Raw genomic sequence first — 23,225 nt, forward strand, 5'->3', positions numbered from 1 at the left:
CAGTGGAATTGATGATAATGATGATTGGTGACTTACAGACGACACTAAAGCAACTAGCGTTGCGAGCAGAGGCATCTCTCCTCAGAGTTTCCAGATATTCCTGAAAGCGTCCATCTCCAGAATCCTTTCCCCTCAGAAACTCCTGAAAGCTTTTAGTGCTAAATACTTGTCTGTGTTGAGTTTCTGATATATTTTTGCATTATTATTCATAGACTCCCTTACCAGAACAGGAAGGCCCAACTGTTGGAACAGTGGGAACTTTTGAACTGATGAGCTCCAAAGATTTAGCATACCAGATGACAATTTATGATTGGGAACTCTTCAACTGCGTGCATGAGGTAAGATGCAGGATCAGATGTGTTAGTAGCTGAGATAGCAAGGATAAAGGCTGCTGGCATTGCTTAGTTTGTAAGTGCTAATATGTGCTACAATATGGAAACCACATGACCTATTTTGCATACTGAGCTTATAAATAAAGCATGCTATAAAGCCTTTGAGTATTAAAGAAAAATCTTTACAGTATGCCATGTCTTCCTGTGTATATTAAGCCAGTAAAACCTAGTTTATATTTATATATTTAACAAGCCTCATGGAAGCCCTTCAAGTCTGATTGAATTCACATTTGCTGACCAGTAAAACACTGTCTTGACAAATAGAGAAACCTAGCTGGTGTTTTGATTTAAAAAAAAATAAGCAAAATTGTTTTCCTTTATTTTCTAGCTGGAGCTAATCTATCACACATTTGGAAGGCATAATTTTAAAAAGACCACAGCAAACTTGGATTTGTTCCTGAGGAGATTTAATGAAATTCAGTTTTGGGTCGTCACTGAGATCTGCCTTTGTTCTCAGCTCAGCAAGCGTGTTCAGCTATTAAAAAAATTTATTAAGATAGCAGCCCAGTAAGTATATTTAGCTTGGAAAGAGAAAAAAAAATGTTGAGCTGTGTTTTCATTTTGTTTTCTTAGACTACACCTTAAAAAGAAAAGCAGGATCTGGGAACTGCTAGAGGGCCAAACACAGGGTCTTAGGAATAACCAAACTCTTGTAATGGATCCCTTCTATATTTTGTAGCATTTAACATCAATAGATAAATTAACTTCTTTACAGCACTGATGCTGGAGTCGAAGTTGTGACCTCTCTTTGCTCTTTGCTTTCTACTCAGACGGTTTTGCCTCCTTTAGTTTAAAATTCCTTCCGTAAACCAAGTTCCCTTATACTTCGAAAGTTCAGTTGAAAAGATCTTGAAGTCAATGTCCAGCATGACACATTCTCACCAGTAGAGGGCAGTGCAGCATGCATGTACAGCAGCACGTCCAGCCCAGACAGAATTAAATCGGTAAAATGCATGCAAGCTAACCTGGTACATGAAAATCATCACTACAAACATCAGAAAAAGAAGCATCTATCTTATAAATATTCTATTAAACAGCACTTCATGGGAAACAATTTTTTTACTACAGGGGCCAGTTAGAGTTCTCACTGACATGAATTTAATCTTCTCCTGCTATTTAGATATGCCTGACAACCTCCTGTTTACTTCCATGTTTTTGGTATCACCACAGTGCTAAAAATAAAATGCTAAATGTGGCCTATGGCTGTGAGACTTCTTTCCTTTCTAAATGCAGGGAGCTCTAGCACACAGGAAGGCTGAGAGCACAAGTGACCCCAGCTAGACAATTTTCTTGACCCAAAATCAAACATGGAGTTTGATTTCCTGGGCTAAACAAAGAAGTAAAGGCTGCTTGACATTTTATAGATATCAGTTTGCCAGATGCCTGGAATTATTTGCCAACAACTTGAGGGTTCAATAGAATACCAAATCCCTTGGATTCAAAAGCTGCTATCTGTTAATATGGCAAAGCTGGCTATTTTAAGAAAGGCTTGGTAAAATGGTGCCTGTGAATTTCTGGTTCAGCGTATAGCCACTTCCCTGGTAGTCTGCACAGCCTTATGGCAAGGGACAAATGCCTTCACGTATTTGGAATGAGCTGATTATGGAAACTATGACAAGATGTGCTTTCCCGTTAGAAGAAGCACGCTCTCTCTCTTCACCTTAGCCTGGCAGTGCCCAGTGCAACAAGAAGAGAGAGGCAATCTGCACACAAATGTGGGGAGCCAGAAAATCTTTTGGGGCCTGATCCTGTTATTTTACAGAGGCAACATGGGAGAGCCTTTCAGAACACCCAGGACTTTTTTTTTTTTTCATGTTTTTGCTTTTCTTATCCCTCTCCCTTCTGTTTATGTGAACGAGTAGGTGGACTTGGCCTTCAGTATAAATTAGTTTATGTTATTTAACCATTATTAAGCCCTGTGCTACGTTTGCCGTCCTATAGAGAAGCTATTTACACAGCCCAGCTGAAGAAGACTGTAGACTTTTTAAATCCGAGATCTACAAGAATGAGGTTGAAACCTCGTGACAGTAGCATCTGTTTTACTTTATATTTTTAGAGAACTTCAACATATTTGTTTTAAGCTCTTTGCCTGCCCAGAACTGTGTGAAGTTGGTGGAAGCAGATGTTCTTATTCCTCTGTTTACATTCGTGGAGGCATAGAGAAATTTCATGACTTCCATAGGGTAATAAAGTTAGCTGATAACAAGGCAGTGACTAGAAAGGCAGGTCTACAGCCCTGCATTTGTTCTTTCAAGATCACATAAAGGACAAAGGCAAACACATAGATGCAATTGTACCTGCCTTTAGCCCCAGGTGTCTTCTAAATAACCTTCAGCTCCTGAACTCAGACCCATTGTCCCAGCACACCAAAGGCCTCACTTGCTTTCTCACCAGTGGGACCATACACACTAGCTTCTCTGAAATATGTTCTCCATCTCCACACAGACAATTCAAGAATTACTCTTTGCTACCTTTGCAATGGGTAGCAAATGCAACAATTTAGTCTTTTTCAAAAATATTAATCCAAACAGGATTTCATTATGATATAGTCAATTTCGATAACCATATTGATTCAGGATGAAGGATTTATGCTTATTGCAAAATGAATTCTTTCCCTTTTCAGGGACCTGGTATGAAGAAGTTTGGGGTTCCTCTTTCTAAAAAATGGTTAAACCAAGTACCTGTATTAAACATCACCATTCTAATAAGAATTTCTGTTTTTTTCCATGTCTCATTCCCAAACATATATTCATAAAAGCTAATAATGGCGTAAGTACAGATTCAAAATGATCAGCTTCATTGATGTCAGTAAAACACAGAGAAGGTTATTTCTTGGTCAGTTGTTTAGGTTACTTCTCAGCTTTAAAATTCCTTGAGATTGAGTGCCCAGCCTATAGAGATCACACCTTATAAGTTGATATTTTTCAACAAACAAGTAGCATTTGCATGGCAGGTAGAAGCCATGGTGGCTGCAGCTGTGAGACTCCCTTAGTGCCCTCTCAAGCTGCCAGAGGAGGGTATCCACCTTCAGGCTAAAGGTCTAGAAATCTCCAAGGACATTTCACTTTTTTTCTTACCCCATGAGATATTTCCCTCTCGGTCCAACAAGGCTTTTAGCAAGTTTGGGATTATAATAACAACCCCTAAGGTAGCTGTCTTTAAGTTCCTTCTCAGATCCCAAACCTCAATGGCTAACGTCTTCAACTTTCTAAAAACACAGTGAGAAATCAAACAGCAGAACATGGTCACCCAAGTGGAACTTTTACAGTACATTAAATCTATCATTGCCTGTTCTCATAAATGAGCCCTGACAAATATTAATGACTATCAGAAAATAGAACTCTAATTTTTTTTATCTCACACAGAAGTAACATTTTACTCAAACACGCATCTCCTGTGTTTCAGCTGTAAGGAGTATAAAAATCTGAATTCCTTTTTTGCCATCGTCATGGGACTAAGTAACGTTGCTGTGAGCCGCTTGGCACTAACGTGGGAGGTAAGCTTCAGCTAGGATCCAGCTGTGACTTTTGCCTTAGGAATAAAAACACAGGCTCACCAGTGAGCTTTTTAATAGAAATATCACTCGCACTAGTATAACAATGGGAAAGGTGGGACACTTGGAGGGAGGTGACCTGTCTCCTTTTTCCAGTTGCCTCAGAGGGAGAATTTTTAAAAGATATTGTCCTTTTGTGTATGGAGAGTGGGGGAGATGAGGAGATGTCTACTTCTTGATATATGCAATGTAAATAAAAATAAGTCCAGTTCCTAAGTATAACATGAAGGACCCACATTGCTGGGAATGACTTCATAAGTTTGCTCATAGATTGTATTGTTTTCTGAAATGTCTGCTTGTTGCTTTTGCCATAAACCTTATCTTTAATTGAAAGAGGACAGAAGATCCATTTTTATCCAAGTACTCATTTTGCTTCTGGAAGGAAGAGCCAGGAAGCCAACTGTTTGCAGCAGTTGAGTACTAAGTGTCGCCTCACCACCTGGCAGACTTCTCTCCACGGAGAGGAACAACAGTTGGCTAATATTCAGTTTGGGGCAAAAGTGAGGCAGGTGTGTTGTGAGTTTCTGTAGCAAATATAATGAATGGTTTGTCGAGAGTTGGGTATTCAAGCTAGAAAACATCTTCATTTATTATTAGCTTTGTACTCAAAATGTGCTTGACCTCTTACACGTGGCATATAGTTGAAGAAATACTAATCTCTAATAGAACATACATACAGAAATAGACTCATGCTAAAAATAAAAAATTGTGTGTAAGTGGGACACAGAAAGAGGGCAAGGAGTATATATTAGAGACCCAACTTGCAATGGTGCTTAAAGGCAGCTGTTTGCATCTCTAAATGCTTTTCTGAAATTATTTTCTTCCCCATGTCCTTCTTGCAATGATTTTCTTTTTCCGTCCCTCCTAAATGTTTCCATTGTTTGTAGGGCAGGTCCTCACAAGTCCTTCTGTCTTGGGTTTCTCTTAAAATTCCAGGCAGATGCAGCACACAGCAGCTCATCCCCTGAATATAGGAATGAGGGAATTGGTGAGGCCTGCGTGCCATGCAGCTATATCATCTTCCAGCTAGTAAAAGGACGGAGCTCGTGCTGCCAAGAGATCTAAGCACAAAGCCATAATGCAACTCCCTCGTCTTATAGTCCAAGGCTCTTGGGATTGCTGGAGACCTAGGGTCCTCCTGCAAAGAGTCTGCCTTCCCCAGTCAGCTTCCAGCTTCTAATCCCCCTGCCACAGAGTCCAAATTAGTTGGTTGGGGACATTTTAAAAAACCATAAAGCCTCAAAGGGTCCAAGGAGGCCAGGTGTGGGTACCACAGATCAGCCAGACAATAAGAACAAAGCATGTGGGAAACACTCTCTGAACCCTCTTTCCCAGTCTAAATAAAAAAGTAGGAGGCTGCTGAAGAGGGTGCAGGCAGCAAAAGGAGATAGCTAACTGGCCAGTCCTTTGGTTTCACTAGGGATGGGAGTTCTGTGAGTCTATGAGCTTCTGTTTTCAGCACTGAATGTTGCTGAAAAGAGGAAATTATCCTTTCATCATTTATAAGCCTTTGTTTTTTAAGGTGAAGTATAATTATATAATTCTGTATGGGAGATTTCATTCCTAAGCACCTTTGATTCTAGTTTATGTACCTGCACTTGCCGAGAAAACCTCCCAAAAGCCTCCCATGCAACTCCATTGAGCACCACAGTGACCACAAGAGCAGTGTGAGAAATGCTGCCTGGCCTCATGGAACTAGGGGACACGTGTGGAACAGCCACGGAATAAAATAGAAAAGAAAGCCAGAGCACACAATAAAGGGAAGGGTTCAAAACTGAGGGGGAAGATCAAGCTGAGATGAAGCAAATGAGAATTACCTGGAGCACACACACTCTCTCAGCCTCAGCACTGGTGACATCTGGAGCAGAACAGTTCTTGGTCGTGGAGACATCTTCTCTGTTGCAGGACAATTAGGAGCATCCCTGGCCTCTCCCCACCAGATGCTGGAAGCACCTGTTACCATGCCCCACCCCGGCTGTGACAACAAAAAAATGTCTGCACACATTACCAAATGCCTCCTGGATTGGCAGGATGGCCCTATTGAAAACACTGCTCTAGAAGCATGGGGGGGTGGATAAATAATAGTATTAAGAATGAAAGAAACATTTTTTATTACCCTGTGCCCTACTGTCTTTGACCTAAAAGAAAGCTAAGTAAAGAAAGAGAACAGATGACAGAGGTCTTGCCAAAAACATAATCCACTCTTATTTTTTTAACTGGACTAAATTCAGTAAGTCAATGTTTTTGCATAACTTGGTGATCTGGATACTCTGTGTGGGGTGAGATCCTGGCATCCCTTGATGCCCATCCCAGCTTTCAGCCCTTTGAATAGTCTCCCCTAAGTGAGGGCATCAAGTCTTCCTGAACCCTAACTTGAAATGCCAGAAAAATGAGTTTGGAGGATATACAGGGACTAGTTTTTAGAAACAAAATCGGGGTTTTACAGATGTTTAAATGGGAATATGACAAACTGATTGAGATAGGAAAGAGAAAGAGCCAAGAAGAGCCATTCTGTGGATTGCAGAGGCCCAATTGGTGAATCAACTGTTGAAGTCAGGCTTCACTGTTCAAAGCCTCCTCCCAGATGACCCAGGAGTCTCTGAGACCCAGGGGTTGGTTGATGAGTTCCTAGTCCTGGGATGGGAAACGTATCACACAGCTCTATCTTGGCTTAGCCCTGTCAGGAGAGAGAAATGAAAGGTTCAGCTTTACTGAAGACTCAGGAACTAAGCAAAGTAGGAACCAATAAATTGGAAGATGATTCAGTATTGATCTATTGGTGTAGATATGTGGGTGCAGTAAGTGGTGTTGAATCATTTGCCGAAATAAAAACATGAGAAATCAGTAAATTGATAGAACTATCCAATTTTGTATTATAGGAAGGCATGTGGGAGAAATAAATGCTCATGTAGAAAAGCATGGCACATGTGAGAGACGAGACAGCAGGAAAGGAGGCAGGGGATGTGAATTACAGGCTCTAATGAGAAGCAGCTGTGTGACTCTGGGCCAGTCATTGAAACTGTGAGACTTAATTTTTTCCATCTGTAAAACACAGGCTCAATCTATTCAAATGAATATTTAGGGAGTACTATGTACCCAGTACTTTTTTAGGCACTGAGAAAAATATCAGTAAACAAAACAAATAAAAATTCATATTCTCATGTAGTTTACCTTATAAGGGAGGAGGAGGGTTGAAAGAGATAGTTTCATAAGCTCTTTTATTGCTAATATTCTGTAATCTAAATTCCTGATTGTGGGAATCAGAGAGTTTTAAAAAGTGTGGGGGGAGGTATATTCAGACTCTTCTAGTCTAGGGAATGCAGTCCTCTTTATAGATCTTCTAGTTCAGAAAACATTATAAAAGCAGTAACACCAAAGCATTCATAGTTACTTTTGGTTCAGTTAGGTTAAAGACATTTAAAAGGCAAGTTCTCTATATTCTGGAAGATTATTCTCAAATGGCAAGACAGATTACAGTCTGGCCTGTCTCAGAGATGTTTGATTAAGAGCCAATGGAAATATATTTCCCCTAGAAATGGTAACCCATGATACATATCTAGATATTGAATCTGACATATGCGTGTGGCATTTTCATTTCATTAACAGAAACTGCCAAGCAAGTTCAAGAAGTTCTATGCAGAGTTTGAAAGTTTAATGGTAAGTGACAGTGGCTTCTTTATTCTGTTCACTGTCTACATTAATCCAATTTCTGATTAGCTGAATTGAAGTTCTCATTTTGGAAATTTTATCTGTCCTTGTATGACTTTAAGAAGTTTATGATCCCTTTTAGTGCTGCTAAAACAAGCATGTCTGACGAATGAATGGCACCCTCAGGAACTAACTTAAAGAGGACTTATGTCCCACATAAGGTCAATTTGTATAACTAAGAAAAGCAGTGTAATAGGGTCCTCTCCATCCAGCTCAGGTTGGCTATGGGTTGGAAGCTGCATTTTCCTTGGCTTGCCAAGATTATTTTTCCCCGTTGGCTGGAGGTGTTAGACAGAAAAGGAGTGAGTTGGGCTCGCCGGGAGTGATAGGCAGGTTTCAGAGGGCAAATCGGGACAGGGATCGGCTGTGCAGGGCAGAGAGTGAGTGAGCCAGACACCCAGGAAGAAGATGGGGCTTCAGGAAAAAGGGAATCTTGCAGTAGAGGTTTCATTTTTGCTTTCATAGGAAATATCTCCCCTTGGCCCCTGTATGCAAATCTCTTTTTCAAACAAGAAAGGGAAAAGAAAACTCCAAATTTTTTATGACATAAGTGAAGTTATTTTAAAACACAAATCAGGCCAGGCGCAGTGGTTCATACCTGTAATCCCAGCACTTTGGGAGGCCAGGAAAGGTGGATTACTTGAGGTCAGGAATTCGAGACCAGCCTGGCCAACATGACGAAACCCCGTCTCTACAAAAAATACAAAAATTAGCCAGATGTGGTGGCCTGCACCTGTGGTCCCAGCTACTCAGGAGGCGGAGATGGGAAGATCGCTTTAGCCAGGAGGTGGCGGCTACAGTGAGTAGTGACTGGGCCACTGCACTCCAGCCTGGGTGACAGAGTGCGACCCCGTCTCAACACACACACACACACACACACACACACACACACACACACACACACACAAATACAAATCAATTTGTTTAACTAAGTCTACCTTTCTTTTGTAGCTATATTTGATTCAGAAATACAGTTGAGCCTTGAATAACTCAGGGGTTGGGGCACTGACACCTCCTCCACCCCCATGCAGTAGAAATATTGAGTATAACTTTTTATTATTATTATTATTTTGAGTCTGGGTCTCACTCTGTCACCAAGGCTGGAGTGCAGTGGTGCAATCATGACTCATTGCAGCCTTGACCTCTTGAGATCAAGCAATCCCCCGACCTCAGCCTTCCAAATAGCCTCCCAAATAATTTTTTATTTTTTAAAAAACAGGGGTCTCGGCCAGGCACGGTGGCTCACACCTCTAATCCCAGCACTTTGGGAGGCCGAGGCGAGCAGATCACGAGGTCACGAGATCAAGACCATTCTGGCTAACATGGTGAAACCCCGTCTCTACTAAAAAAATACAAAAAAATTAGCCAGGCCTGGTGGCAAGCACCTGTAGTCCCAGCTACTCGGGAGGCTGAGGCAGGAGAATGGCGTGAACTCGGGAGGCAGAGCTTGCAGTGAGCTGAGATCGCGCCACTGCACTCCAGCCTGGGTGACAGAGTGAGACTCTGTCTCCAAAAAAAAAAAAAAATAGGGGTCTCACTTGGGGTCTCACTATTTTACCCAAGCTGGTCATGAACTCCTAGGATCCAGCGATACTCCTGCCTTGGCCTCCAAAAGTGCTGGGATTATAGGCATGAGCCATCATGCCCAGCCCAAGCATAACTTTTGACTTTCCCCAAATTTAACCACTAATAGCCTACTGTTGACTAGAGGCCTTACTGATAACATAAAGTCAATTAACACATATTTTATATGTTATATGTATTATTATGTACGATATTCTTACAATAATGTAAGTTAGAGAAAAAATGATAAGACAATTATAAGGAAGAGAAAATGTACTGACTGTTCATTAAAGGGAAGTGTATCATCATAAAGGTCTTCATCCTTGTCCTCTTCTTGTTGAGTAGGCTCAGGAGGAGGAGAAGGGGTTGTTGGTCTTACAGTGTCAGGGATGGCAGAGGCAGAAGAAAAGCCATGTATAAGTGACCCACACAATTCAAACCTGTGTTGTTCAAAGGTCAACTGTACCTGATTGTGGGGTGAAAGGCAGGTGTATTAGGAGGTAACAAAGGGTGGTGTATCTGTCACCAGTCATTACCATCATCTCTTTTTCTCTCCTAAGGACCCTTCAAGGAACCACAGGGCCTACAGGCTGACAGTAGCTAAGCTGGAACCTCCTCTCATCCCCTTCATGCCTTTGCTCATTAAAGGTAATCCTAATAAGATGCACAGGCCAAGCAGGTGATGAGTATTTGGGGAGGGAAATGAACAATACCTTGATAAGATTGATTACTTAGGGAAGAATGATCGATCCCATCCTTCTGCCTTCTTTGTCATCTCCTCTCAGTCCTGACTGTTCAGAAAGGGTCAGAAAGATGACTGGAGGAGCAGAGATTCATGATTTGGAAAACTTGTTAGTGAAACAGAAGATTAGTTTAAAAATTTTACTACTCTCAGGTGAAGTGATTTAAAAAGTTAAACACCTAGCATTAAAGGAACTATTAACAGCTTTTTTCAACTGTAGTGTTATGCAAATCTGCCAGCATAATCTAATGGTGCTATTGTGCTTTCTTAGTATGACATATTTCCATTAGTGATTAGAATGTGGCTTTTATTTCTTTACAGATATGACATTTACTCATGAGGGGAACAAGACGTTCATTGACAATCTAGTAAACTTTGAAAAAATGGTATGTGCAGTATTATAACCTTAACCACAATGTGTTTTTAAAATAAAATTTGCATTTTTTCTAATAAAGGAAATAATTTCCATATATGCTGCCCTGCTAAAAAGGTAGTTACACATAAAGGAGTTTTGAAATATTTGGTTCAAATTGGCTACCTATTCTATTCTGTCAGTTCTCTTTTGTGAAATTGAATAGTATTTGTGTGGTGGTTCACAGCAGCAGCTGGCTTTTATGCCGTGTGTTTCTTCCTTGGCAGCCTGTTGCTGAAATGCACAAATGTTCCTGAGTGACTTCCATGTTGTTGTTTTGCTATAAGGTTTGTGGAGCTAGACTGCCCCAGGATGCCTTTGAAAGGTTTATCTGCCAAGCCTGACTTTAGTGCCCGTAGGTAAAAGGCAATTCTACGCCTTTATTATAGAGGACTAATCTAAATGTGTATTGCTTATCCCAATAAAGTTCGCTCAAGTTCAGAGAAGGAACATGAAAATCTTTATAATAAAAAGTTTTTAATCTTGTTTTTAACATTTTTATATATTTATTTATTGTTGGAGACAGGGTCTCTCATTGTCACCCTGGCTAAAGTGCAGTGTTGTGATCATAGCTCACTACAGCCTCAAACTCCTGGGTTCAAGCGCTCTTCCTGCCTCAGCCTCCCTAGGTGCTGGGATTACAGGCATCAGCCACTGCGCCTGGCCTAGAAAATTTTTTTCACAACAGATGTGGAACTGGCACATATTCAGTATTTTCTAGCCACCCTCCTCCTAGTCCTTACTCCTAGCGGGGGGGAAAGCAGGGTTATCTGGCTTAAGTTACTTTGCAGTTTATTTTCTTATCTTCTGTGAAACAATAAAGCAGAGCATGCCAAAACCTTTCTTTAGCTGCATAGTGCATGCTGATGGAATGATCATTGTCTTCTGAATCCTTTGGCTGCAACCTGGTGGATGGAGTGTTGGAGTGCTTAATCTCTCTGTGGGTGAGCATTTGCCTGGTCATGAATTGCAGTGTGAATGTGGCGCTGTGGGAAAAGCCGGGGACCTGGAGTCTGGGAGACATGAGGTTCAGTACACAGTTTCATCACTTTATACTTGTCCCTTAACTTCTCTGTGAGTCAGTTTCCCCAACAGAAAATGGGAATCATGCCCAGCCCATCTATCTCTGGATTATGTAAGCCATAAAGTGCTATAGACTTCTTATCAGAAAACTGTTATTCTAGTTGTTTCTTGAAATCAAGCTGGCACGTGTGACTCCAGGAGAATCTGAAACACCCTGCAGTCAGCCTGTAAGGATCTGCAGCATTCAGCCCGGGGAATGCGCTTATTGCAAAGCCCAGTCTGGTCAAGTGCAGCTATTGCTGGGCACTATGTCTTAAGCTTCTTAGAAAGTAACACGAGTACACACTCCTCAAAGACTCTTTGTACTAGATGGCAAGTATGTCCTCAGCAGTCTTCCTTCCCACCCCTCACACCAAAGGCAGGGTATGAACATCTTACTCCTGTGTCAATTTAATAATTGATCAAAGTAGACAACATTCTTTGCTAACTTATTAGTATGGATAATTAAACAATTCCTCTGACTTCCCAGAAAGAAAACCTGTTTTCCAGAAATGAAAGATTTGGCAAATGCGTAAAGAAACTTCTGGATTACTTATGCAGAAATGCAAACTGAGGATTGGCTAAGCCACCCATTTAATTATAAAATATACATGTGCACAGAGATGTAGAAGTCAGGGTTTCCTAAAGAGTTTACTGAGCTTTAGAAGTTTTGATGGCTATCATTCTCAGCAAACAGAGGAACAGAAAACCAAACACCACATGTTCTCACTCATAAGTGGGAGTTGAACAATAAGAACACATGGACACAGGGAGGGGAACATCACACACCAGGGCCTGTCGGAGGTTGGGGAGCAAGGGGAGGGAGAGCATTAGGACAAATACCTAGTGCATGCAGGGCTTAAAACCTAGACGGGTTGATAGGTGCAGCAAACCAGAATGGCACATGTATACCTACGTAACAAACCTGCACATTCTGCACATGTATCCTGGAACATAAAATAAAATAAATTTTTTAAAGTAAGTTTTGATGGCCAAAGTTAACTAAACTGAACAAATAAGAACAGCAAGGTATGCAAAGCCAGCCATCTGTTGGGGTAGATAAAAGTTGTTTCATCTGAGTTTTGAGATCTTGGTGTCCCATCCGTAACCTGCAAGGAAAAGTCAAGGTCACATTCAGTGGATACTAGGAGAGTGCCATTCCTCTCCCCATTTCTGCACTTCATACCCAGAGCAGTGGATTCCTCCATGCCTAGCACTAAGGAAAGAGATCCTTCCCATCTTGCTCTCACAGAGTCCACTTTTGCTGAAAAGCAATGAATAGCTACGATAGCAAGCAGTTCAGCTTCATTAATGGAAACCTAAATTAATGATGGCATAAGCAAGATCAGCTTATTTCTTTCTCACTTAAAAGTTCAAGCAGGCCAGGTGTGGTGGCTCACGCCTGTAATCCCAGCACTTTGGGAGGCCGAGGCAGGTGGATCACGAGGTCAGGAGATCGAGACCATCCTGACAAACACAGTGAAACCCCGTCTCTACTAAAAATACAAAAAAAAAATTAGCCGGGCGTGGTGGCGGGCACCTGTAGTCCCAGCTACTCGGGAAGCTGAGGCAGGAGAATGGCATGAACCCAGGGGGCGGAGCTTACAGTGAGCTGAGATTGCACCACTGTGCTCCAGCCTGGGAGACAGCGAGACTCTGTCTCAAAGAAAAAAAAAAAAAGTTCAAGCAGGTATGGTAGACCTGCTACAGGATGCGATCGAGGCCCCAGGCTTCTCTCTTGCCAATTTTACATCCACTTGGTTCAAGATGGCAACCTCCACCTCCACACTCCAACCACAGGGAAAGGGAAAGGAGAAGGTGAAGGCATGCTTCATCCCTTTTAAAGATAGGGAAGAAGTTACACTCACCACTTGCCTCATATTTTGTTGCTCAGAAACCTAGTCCCATGAAAGGAAGGCTAAAACATGAAGCCCTTATTTGAAGTATTCATATATCCCACTGAAAGTTAAGGAGTTTTATTCATATGAAAGAGAAGGGAAGAAAGGATATCAAAAGAGTACTGTAAGTTCTCTGTTCCAGCCACATGGTACATTTTATCTCATGTGAGAAATTCTACCATAAGAAAGTTTGATTTTAGAATTGGCCCTCCAGCTGGGTGTGGTGGCTCATGTCTGTAATCCCAGCACTTTGGGAGGCTGAGTTGGGCAGATCGCCTGAGGTCAGGAGTTCAAGACCAGCCTGGCCAACATGGTGAAACTCCACCTCTCTAAAAATACAAAAATTAGCCAGGTTGATGGTGGGCACCAGTAATCCCAGCTACTTGGGAGGCTGAGGTAGGAGAATCGCTTGAACCTAGGAGGCAGAGATTGCAGTGAGCCGAGATCACACCACTGCACTCCAGCCTGGATGACAAGAGCAAGACTCCGTCTCAAAAAAAAAAAAAAGAATTGTCCTTCCACAAGTTAGATGTTACCAGAAAATTAAATGAAATTTCAAAATGATTTGATTATGTTTTCTAAGCAAGGTGCATGTTGCCAGGTTTCCAAAATTTTCTCTCCATAAACTAACCCACCCCTACCCCCATATCACCACCACTACCATCAGTGGCTGCTGTTATTACTGTGGGTCTTGGGAAAGGCTACATTTTCCTTTTCAGGTTGATGTCAATGCCACTTCCCAGTCATCCATGATCAAGGCCCAGGTGCTGAGCAGAGCTGGCAGCCTCTGTGGGGCTGGTGGGCTGGGTCCCCAGATGGAGCCCCTGCCAGGGGCCGAGGTCACCAGGGTAGCCAGGAATACAGATACCTTTTCTTGGTGGCAGCATTGTACAGTCACAGCAAACCACCATGCCAACTCTAAGTGTTTTTATTTTGTACATCTTCATTCAAAACATTTCTCTGCAATAGAACCAATCTCCTACATCTTCACCCTTGAGGTATGAAATAAGGATTAGAGAATTTGTTGCTTATTGGTTTTCAGGATTTATGGGTATGAACAAAAGAGAATTCACACCCTAATCCTGATGCCAAAAAAAGCAGACATTCTTTTATTTGGGGGGAACATAAAGGAATATTCAAAAAAATGATTGAATAAAGTCCTTCCTAGTTCTATGGCATACATGAATATTTATAACATTTAGGAGGTAGACTAGCAATGGATTAGAGGATAATATGCTGGCCACCTGCCACTATCCCAGGCTGCATAAAGCATGCTGATAAGAGATTGGTTCTATTTCAGACATACCCATATTTAGGTATATTTATTTATAAATATGATTTTCAAGGTAGTCATTTTATTTGGAATGAGAAGCATAGGGCAAACTTTTATACTTCTGTAAACATTACAGAAGCTAATTCATTAAGGAAGAGAAATGTTTTGAATCCTTTTATTTTTGTATCACTAAGCATGTCATTACATAATTAGCAACAATATGTTTTCTATCACCAATAATATTATTATAAGATTCATGGAGAGAGCACTTCACTTGTTACCTCAATCTATGGAAAAAAAGAATCTCTAAGTAAAAATCTACGTGTTCAAGTCCACCCTATTCCCAGAGCTCTCCAACACAAAAGAAATCTATGGGAGTACTTTGAGAGTTTACATCTTTGTATAGATTTCCCAGGCCAGGCTAAATGCAGATTTCCAAAGGGTATGCTTCAAAACAACATAACGTGTGGAGTGTCCAGGCAAAAGAATTTACTAAGAAATATAAACATCTAGAAAGTAACCCTGGGCCTTTAGGAGATTACCTGCAGTTGGGAAGAGAAAACATAAACACATGAAATATTAAAAATCCACATAAGATATAAAAACTAGGTCACAATAGTAATAAAAGATGTCAGAAAGCAAAATGCAGGAAAGAAAACTTCATGCAGTTTTATCAATGGAAAATAAAACCACATTATATGCAGTGACATAATATCAGAAGATCTAGACTAGCCCTAAGCACCTGTCCAGCCTCATCTGACACTTTGTCTTTTCTGTATCCAGTCCAAGTTGGTGAGACTGACCTGCCTTCTTCTCCTTTTGGCCTCAGGGTTTTTTGTACTAGCTGTTACCTTTGCCTGAAATTGTCTTCCCCTAGTCGTCTGCTGTCTGGTTCCTCGTCAGTCAGGCCTCAGCTCACAGGTCCCCTCCTCCAAATAGTCTTCCCTAACCACCCTTGTGGGAAGGGAAGAAGATCACACATCTTCCCTGATCTCCCCTCCTCCCTGTGGTGCTAACTGTGCCTGACCTCCGTGTAACACCGTTCTGCCACACCCAGCACTCTCCAACACAACCTTGCCTTGATAGGGGTTTCACAGCCTGGGATTATCTTCCTGCCTCTTCAATGTCTTCCCTACCAGAATGTAAGTGCCCTGGCCCAGGTATCTGTTTTGTTCACTGATATTTCTCCAGCACCATAAAAATATATGACGCATTATTTCCCCAGCACCCATAAAAATGTCTGGCACATCGTAAGTATGCAAGAAGTACTTGCTGAATAAAATGTAATGTTTCAGTGTTGGGCTTAGTGCACGAAAGCATTTTTCAAATATTTTATGTAATAAATCCAAAAGTGTCTTCTATTTTATTAGAAAATTGGTTGAATCGACCGGGCACAGTGGCTCACGCCTGTAATCCCAGCACTTTGGGAGACTGAGGCGGGTGGATCATGGGGTCAGGAGTTCAAGACCAGCCTGGTAAAACCCCATCTCTACTAAAAATACAAAAATTAGCCAGGCGTGGTGGCGGGCGCCTGTAATCCCAGCTATTCAGGAGGCTGAGGCAGGAGAATTGCTTGAACCCAGGTGGCAGAGGTTGCAGTGAGCCGAGATCGTGCCACTGCACTCCAACCTGGGCAATAGAGTAAGACTCCAAATCAAAAAAAAAAAAGGGAAAGAAAATTGGATTAACCAAAATGTCCCAAAGCGTTTTGCATAACTGAGACATTATAAAAGATGACTTTCCCTTAGCCTCTGTTCCTAACCAGACATTATTCTGTCCCCCCTCCTCCCTGTGGTGCTGTGTCTGTCCTCCAGTGTCCCTCCCTGAGTACATAGAGGTATACATGCTCTACACGTGCCTGGAAAGGCACCTGAACTGTCTTCTCCCATGGTCATCATATATACCACATACCGTAAGCATCATGCATGTGTTACACATGCGTATCTGCATGTCATACACCTCTTGGATACTAAAGATCTGCAGGGAGACCGGACTCAGGGCTCCTCCTCAATGATGCACACAGTGAAGGCTAGTTCAGCTTCAATTCCCTTTTATCTCTGGTCCTCACTGTGCCTGGCCATTTGGTTGCTATCACAGGCACAATCTTTGTTAGGTGAGACACTGTGTATTTCTGGATCTTGTGAAAAAAAAATTCTTGTCCCAAATATGTGGAGGTCTGAGTGAAATAATCAAATGGTGTAAATGTGGTTTTACACATGCTAAGCAAGGAGTAATTAACAAAGGTCCTATATTTGATAGGCATAGGTCTGGAGACAGAATCAAATCGGTAGAGGCAGAAATGTAAGAAAAAGCAATCTGGCAAACATTAAGAGCAAGGACGGTAAAGATCTTAAGGGGCAACAGAAGGAAGATTAAAACTGTTGAGGGCAGGCATTTAGAAGAGGCCTGACGGTGAGGAGCCGCTTCCTGAGGGATCTGAGCAGAGGCAGAATAATAGGCTAAGAGGAAGGCTATTGTGGCCGCTGTCTGGGAGTGGGAGGTCCTAGAGTGGTACCAATGAGGTGGCGTGGCCTGGAGGGCCTGCCGGTCAGAACTTGAAGAATGAAGTCTTCTCTTCCGCAGTGGGAGAGCAAAGGGGGAACTTGGACTAGGGCACAAGAGTCAGTGCAAGCTGGCTAGGAAGGTGGGGGCAGCCACAAAGTCCTGGTAGGCTACGTCATGTCTTTATAGGAGTGAAAGTGGAACTTGGCTGGCCTGCTCCTGAGGGGAGGACACCACAGAAGGGTGACGCCTGCCAAGAGCCAGGCCCCAAAGGCCCAGTCTGAGAACAAGGTACCTCTGACACCTCAGCGGACTCAAGGGAAATTCCCTGCATCAGAGCTTGAGGGAAATTTGTGTTTGGGATGCTGGCCTCAGAGCCTCTGGTTTGTACCAGGCCAAGGTGCAGACAGTGGTCACCCCTTCCTCTGGATGCTGTCTTTGTACTGGTCACTCTGATGCAGGCTGACCCCTAAATTGGGGCTCAGCTGGAGACAGTTCTTGGCTTTCCTAAGGAAGGAATTTAAGAGCGAGCTGACAATGAAAGACAGCAAGTTCATGAGAGGAACAGTATACAGGAAAACAGGTGCTCTGTAGACCGAGCAGCGCTGTCTCATAGGCAGGGTAGCACAGAGTAGCACTCACAGAGTGCTGGCCGGCTCTATTTATACCTACTCTAGTTACATGCTAACTAAGGAGCGGGTTTTTCACAAACTTTCTGGAAAAGGGGCCAGGAGTTCCTGGAACCATCTAAGGTAGCTTCCCGGTCATTGCCGTGGCATTTGTAAACTGTCATGGCGCTGGGGGGTGGGGGTGGGGGAGCGGTGTTGTCTTATGCAAATGCATTATAATTCCTAGTCCTAGCTGGTTTGGGCTGGTTTCTTTGCTACATCAGCAGGGTGGTGACCAAGGCTGGGAAAACAAATCCTGCTGATCTTCTACCTCCACTCTGCAACGCAGGCCCCAGGAAGGACATCTACTTCTGTGCCCCTCTGTTTTCAGCTCTAAAGAAAAATAAACGCGTGACATAGTCACAGAGTTCTTCACTCACCACATCGTTTTTCCTTTCTGCACTTCCCTCCTCAAGTGCATGTCCTGAGGGGAATTCACCAGCTTTCAGTTGGGCCCATCTCTAAGCCCTGTAGGCCACGAACTGTAGGAACATATTCATTTTTGCACATAAGCTCCGAAGACCTGTACTTAGGATTAGTCCCAAGAAACATCAGTTTAAGCGTGGCGACAAGGGGGTTCAATTTGTTCCCCTACACGGATCCGGAGCGCCTTCTAAAGGAGGCGCTCTAATGTGGGGCATGTTTGCCCCACATTTACTCCTGAATTACCAGTTGCTGTCTTAATGAGCTATTTGCTCATGGGAATGTGTCATAAACCTCAGGCTGGCTACTGGGGAAAAAAAGATGAGAATCTGTGCTTTAGACTAGTCAGACACTCCCCCCCGGCCTGGCATTATAGAAAGTTGCCTGGCCAGCTCCAGGCAGGCCAACCTGCTCTGGCAGGACCATGAAGCGTAGGGTGTAATTTTTGGTTTCACCCCTGCTGCAGCAGTTGGATAATGAACCCTATATCTCTTTAACCTTCGTTTCTGCCAGGCTAGACTGCGAGCACCAATGAATAAACAGCTGTCTACCGTCAAAAATAACATAGGCTGAAGTTTGTGGAAAGATAGACTCTAACTAGATGGTTTTAGTTTTTAAAATCCTCCACTCTGGTCCAAGAAATCAACTGTACATGCACAGAGCAGAAAGCTGCATCCACACAGCAGCTCAGCAAAGGAGGCTGAGAGGTTTAATTCATGAATACTTCAACAGATGTCAGTGGCATGACTTCTTTTTAACTGTAGGCCCAGTATAGCGTCATCTAGATCAAGGAAAGAAGAAAGATCATAATTTCTCTGCACTTTACAATTTGTTTAGTCTAGGGCACCATACTAGAGACGGTTTGGAAGAGAACCAAAACTGTCTTATGAAGAATTGTTGAAGAAATTGAGAATATTTAGGCTGAACAAGAAAAGATCTGGGAGTGTGAAGATATCCATAACAGTTATATTCAAGTATTTGAAGACTTGTCCTGTTAAAAAGAAATTAAACGTGTTTGCTGTTGGGTCATTGCCGTGGCATTTGTAAACTGTCATGGTGCCCGTGGGAGTCTTATGCAAATGCATTATGAGCTCCAAGGATAAATGAGCGAAAAGTAAAAGGAGAAAGACTTTAACTCAAAATGATAAGTTTTAATAATCAGAGATGTCTAACAATGAAAGAGGCTATTTTTGGAGGTAATGAGTTACTCATTGCTGGATGCATTCAAACAGTGGGAGAGCCACTGTTTATAGGCAGGCTGTAGAAAAAGCATTATGCACTCTGGAGATGGTTCAAGGAGGTGACTCCTGAAGTCTCTTTCAGCAACTCAGGAGAGTGCCTTGTAGTTGGGTGTAGTTGTCAGTAACTGCTTAATATTACATGTGTTAATGGGTGCAAAAGGAGGTGAAGTTAAAATATTAAGTTAACCCTTCTTTGGCCTTGTGAAAGCATTTGTAACTATGCATTGACCAGGAATGCTAGTTAGATTCACACATCATAACTGTGGGTTCACACCATTAAACATTATTGTCCGGACCTCACAAAGGAAAAGAATGGACCTCGTTGTAAAGCCAGATTTGGATTTCGAAGTTAAACTGAAGTTATCTTTGAGAACAATTAAAAAGGATACGTCAAAATTAAAACCATTGTTAAAATTAATCAAAGATTTAGAAAGGTAGAATGAACTTCAGGGCTGGAAATTACTGATTTAAACAATTGTTCTCACATTTTAAACTACATAATGAGCTAAAAATTATGAAGTCTCAGAGTATAGCTTTAAAGAGTAGCATAAAACCAAAGTCAGAATGAAATGTTTTAGCTTTCAAAACTAAAAAGCAGAACAATTACTCCCTACAAAATGGTATAGGAAGAGGTTTCTGACCCCTGCTAATTGTTTTTTTATTCTTCAGAGGGGCATACTGGCAGCATTTCCCAGGGTTTTCGGTAATTACACTCCATTCAATATCTGAAGAATTACAATAATTCTACATGGAATATACTTGTGCCCTTCAGATGCAAAGCCTTTAGAGAAGTGAAAAAACAACTTAAAAGTAAATTAGCAGGGAAGTTATCATAGTTACTATTTATTTCACGGCTCCATATATCAAGGGCTAATTATACATTGTACGTTACATTTTCTGGGAGGGATTTGTGATATGTTTCTCATGCTGATCAACAGATGGATGTGTCACTTTTTACGATCTTTGATGAAGTGAAGTTCTAACTTTTCCAATTGCCTCTTTGTGTGCGAAATTATCCAATGCAGGTACATGTCACTTCAGGCTTGCTAGAGTCCTCAAAGCAGTAGTATTCAGTGAGGTATTATGATGCTTGCAGATAATATATTTGTAAGGCCTTGACTCATCTATGATTTTTTTTTACACTGTGTAAGCTTTCTCAAAGTCATTTTCTTATACTTTGGCAAGCCAAGGGTCCGTGAGAGAGGAAAGGGTTGACTAGAATTACATAGCTGCTCAGAGATCGGGGAGTCTCTTTCCCTGGGTGGAGCCTTATCAATTTTCTGCTAGTGTTGTAATTAATCTGTTATCTCCACAGGAACCCCTTTAGAGCCTGAGCAGTAAGGTGTCCTGAAACATACATAGTGACCAGGAGTGCCAGCTATTGTTCAAATACCGTGACATTCTGGCTAAGAAATGGAGCGTAGGTCTCATCAGTGTTTTTCCCCAGGGGATAGGAGTTTCTGTTTCTGTCCATTTTCTTTTCTCTTTTCTTTTGTTTTTAATTGAGCTCAGCACAAAAGATTCCCTTTTAAGTCTTTATTGCAACCAAAACTTTACAAAGAAATTAAGATGATCGCTTAGTGACCAAATTTTAAAAGGTCAAATAAATTATAATCTGTCCATTTGGTTGAATACATGCTTTTTAAAAAATGTTTTAAAATGCAAATGGCATGGAAAATAGTCACAATGCAATGTGAAAAATTTCAAATCAAAATAAAATATGTATGTACTATATGAATTCAAATTTTTTGAAAAACATGTTTTTATATATTTTTAAATATAAGAAGGCTATATGCCAAAATATTAACAAGATTACTCTGTGAAGTAATATTCTAAGTGATTTTTACTTTGCTCTTAACATTTTCTGTATTTTCTGAATTTCTTTTTTTTTTTTCTTTTTCTTGAGACGGAGTCTCACTCTGTCGCCCAGGCTGGAGTGCAGTGGCGCGATCTCGGCTCACTGCAAGCTCCACCTCCCAGGTTCACGCCATTCTTCTGCCTCAGCCTCCCAAGTAGCTGGGACTACAGGCGCCCGCCACCACGCCCGGCTAATTTTTTGTATTTTTAGTAGAGAGGGGGTTTCACCGTGTTAGCCAGGATGGTCTCGATCTCCTGACCTCGTGATCCACCCGCCTCGGCCTCCCAAAGTGCTGGGATTACAGGCGTGAGCCACTGCGCCTGGCCTATTTTCTGAATTTCTAAGATGTGTATATGTTAGTGTTATAATCAGAAAGGAGGAAGAAGGGAGGGAAAGGGAATCAAATCATCAGGATTAACATTAAAATGCAAACTTTTGCTGGAAGATTAGAGAGGTCAGTAATACAGAGTGTGTAGCAAAAATGTAAATGTAGAATATTTTGACTTGCTGTTCAGTCAATAAAATCTCATACCTCATTAGTGAGTCTTATTTACTGTGAGGAACTTGATAAGCTAACCCTTCTCCACATCTAGGATAGTTACAGATTCTCTTACAAATTCATGGCAACCTCAAGAAAGGATGGTGAAAAAGCACTAATGTACAGTCTCAGGCATGATAGATGTTTTTTACATCATGGGGAACATGCCAACAATTATGAGAGTTATGCCATTAATATTCCTTACCTGAAAATGCCTTGTATGTATGTGGGTACCCCTTTGAAATAATTAAACAAGTTATACATCAGCTAGTTGCCTTCAGATAGTCAACATCTCAGAACATGTCACTTCTCATGGTACCAAGTATTGCAGAAATGGTTTGTTTTCCTTTTTGGATTGTACTCTACGCTTACTTGAATTTCTATCTTTCTTTTTTCTGTATTCCTTTTAGCGCATGATTGCAAATACGGCCAGAACAGTGAGATACTACAGGAGCCAACCCTTCAGTAAGTTAACTGCTGCCACCTCTTACAATGTAGATGTTGGTGATTAAGGTCTTCTTAATGAGGCCATTGAGACACCCTTGGAGCCTGGGAAATATCTGACTGTGTCAGAGACACTTTGGACCATGAATTCCATGAGATAGGGGCCTTGAGTTTAAAGATTTTTTTTGCTGTTTTAAACTAGAACATATTTACATTGTTGTGAAACTAGAAAATAACCATAGGAATATTATTTTGTGAATGAATTTAAAGAGATTTAATTTGCTCTATCCAGTGCAGCTGGAGACAACTAAAGTACGACTGCCAACAAATCCTGCCTCAAACCAACTCTCTTTATGACTCATTGCTCCATGTTGAGAAATTCACATCAGCCCTTGATGACTCAGTTCAGTCAATTATAAACCAGGAAAGATAATATTTATTGTCTTTCAGGGTGTTGCAAGAATGCATTAATGTTTATAGCACATTCGTAAAAGGTCCAAAAACAGGATTTCATATTATATTTCTAGTATTCCCACATGAATTTGAGGTGCTCTTTTAAAATCTGAACATCTGTCACAAGAACTGGTATAATACTTTAATATAAAAAAATTACTAATAATAAATAACAATTTTAGTCTGTTGGGAGTTAAGTTGCATCATAGCACCAGGTGGGCATACTAGACCAGTGCTACTGTTTCTTCTGGGCTGGGACTTTGGTGGTGGGGGTGGAGCTTTGGCTCCCTCAATCTGGTCTGGAAATGAGAAGGTGAACACTAAAGGTTTTTGCTAAGCTCATTGTATGAGTCACTTGAAGAAATTTATCTCATTAACTCAATATGATACTATGACATAGACATGAATCTGAGGCTACCAGTACCGTCTCCTCCAATAAACCCAGTGCTAAGAGACTATGATGTTCTTGTTTTATTAGTCAGTTGTTTGTTCTTC

At 41.6% G+C, this 23,225-nt stretch overlaps 1 protein-coding gene across 8 annotated transcripts in view; it reads left to right on the forward strand.

Annotated features, from left to right (window-relative positions):
- RAPGEF4 (Rap guanine nucleotide exchange factor 4) overlaps window positions 1-23,225 on the forward strand; it is a 320,154-nt gene that overhangs the window by 293,617 nt on the left and 3,312 nt on the right. For 7 of the 8 annotated variants that reach the window (XM_009443773.5, XM_009443774.4, XM_016950046.4 and 4 more), the window contains 7 exons: window positions 213-338; window positions 721-899; window positions 3,798-3,888; window positions 7,552-7,602; window positions 9,777-9,864; window positions 10,280-10,344; window positions 22,244-22,298. In XM_009443773.5, coding sequence (XP_009442048.3) covers window positions 213-338; window positions 721-899; window positions 3,798-3,888; window positions 7,552-7,602; window positions 9,777-9,864; window positions 10,280-10,344; window positions 22,244-22,298 — 655 coding nt within the window. The remainder of the gene's footprint in view (window positions 1-212; window positions 339-720; window positions 900-3,797; window positions 3,889-7,551; window positions 7,603-9,776; window positions 9,865-10,279; window positions 10,345-22,243; window positions 22,299-23,225) is intronic. The other variant, XM_016950048.4, reaches the window with a different exon arrangement.

The sequence above is a fragment of the Pan troglodytes genome, chromosome 13, assembly GCF_028858775.2.
Source record: "Pan troglodytes isolate AG18354 chromosome 13, NHGRI_mPanTro3-v2.0_pri, whole genome shotgun sequence".
Classification (NCBI taxonomy): Eukaryota; Metazoa; Chordata; class Mammalia; order Primates; family Hominidae; genus Pan; species Pan troglodytes.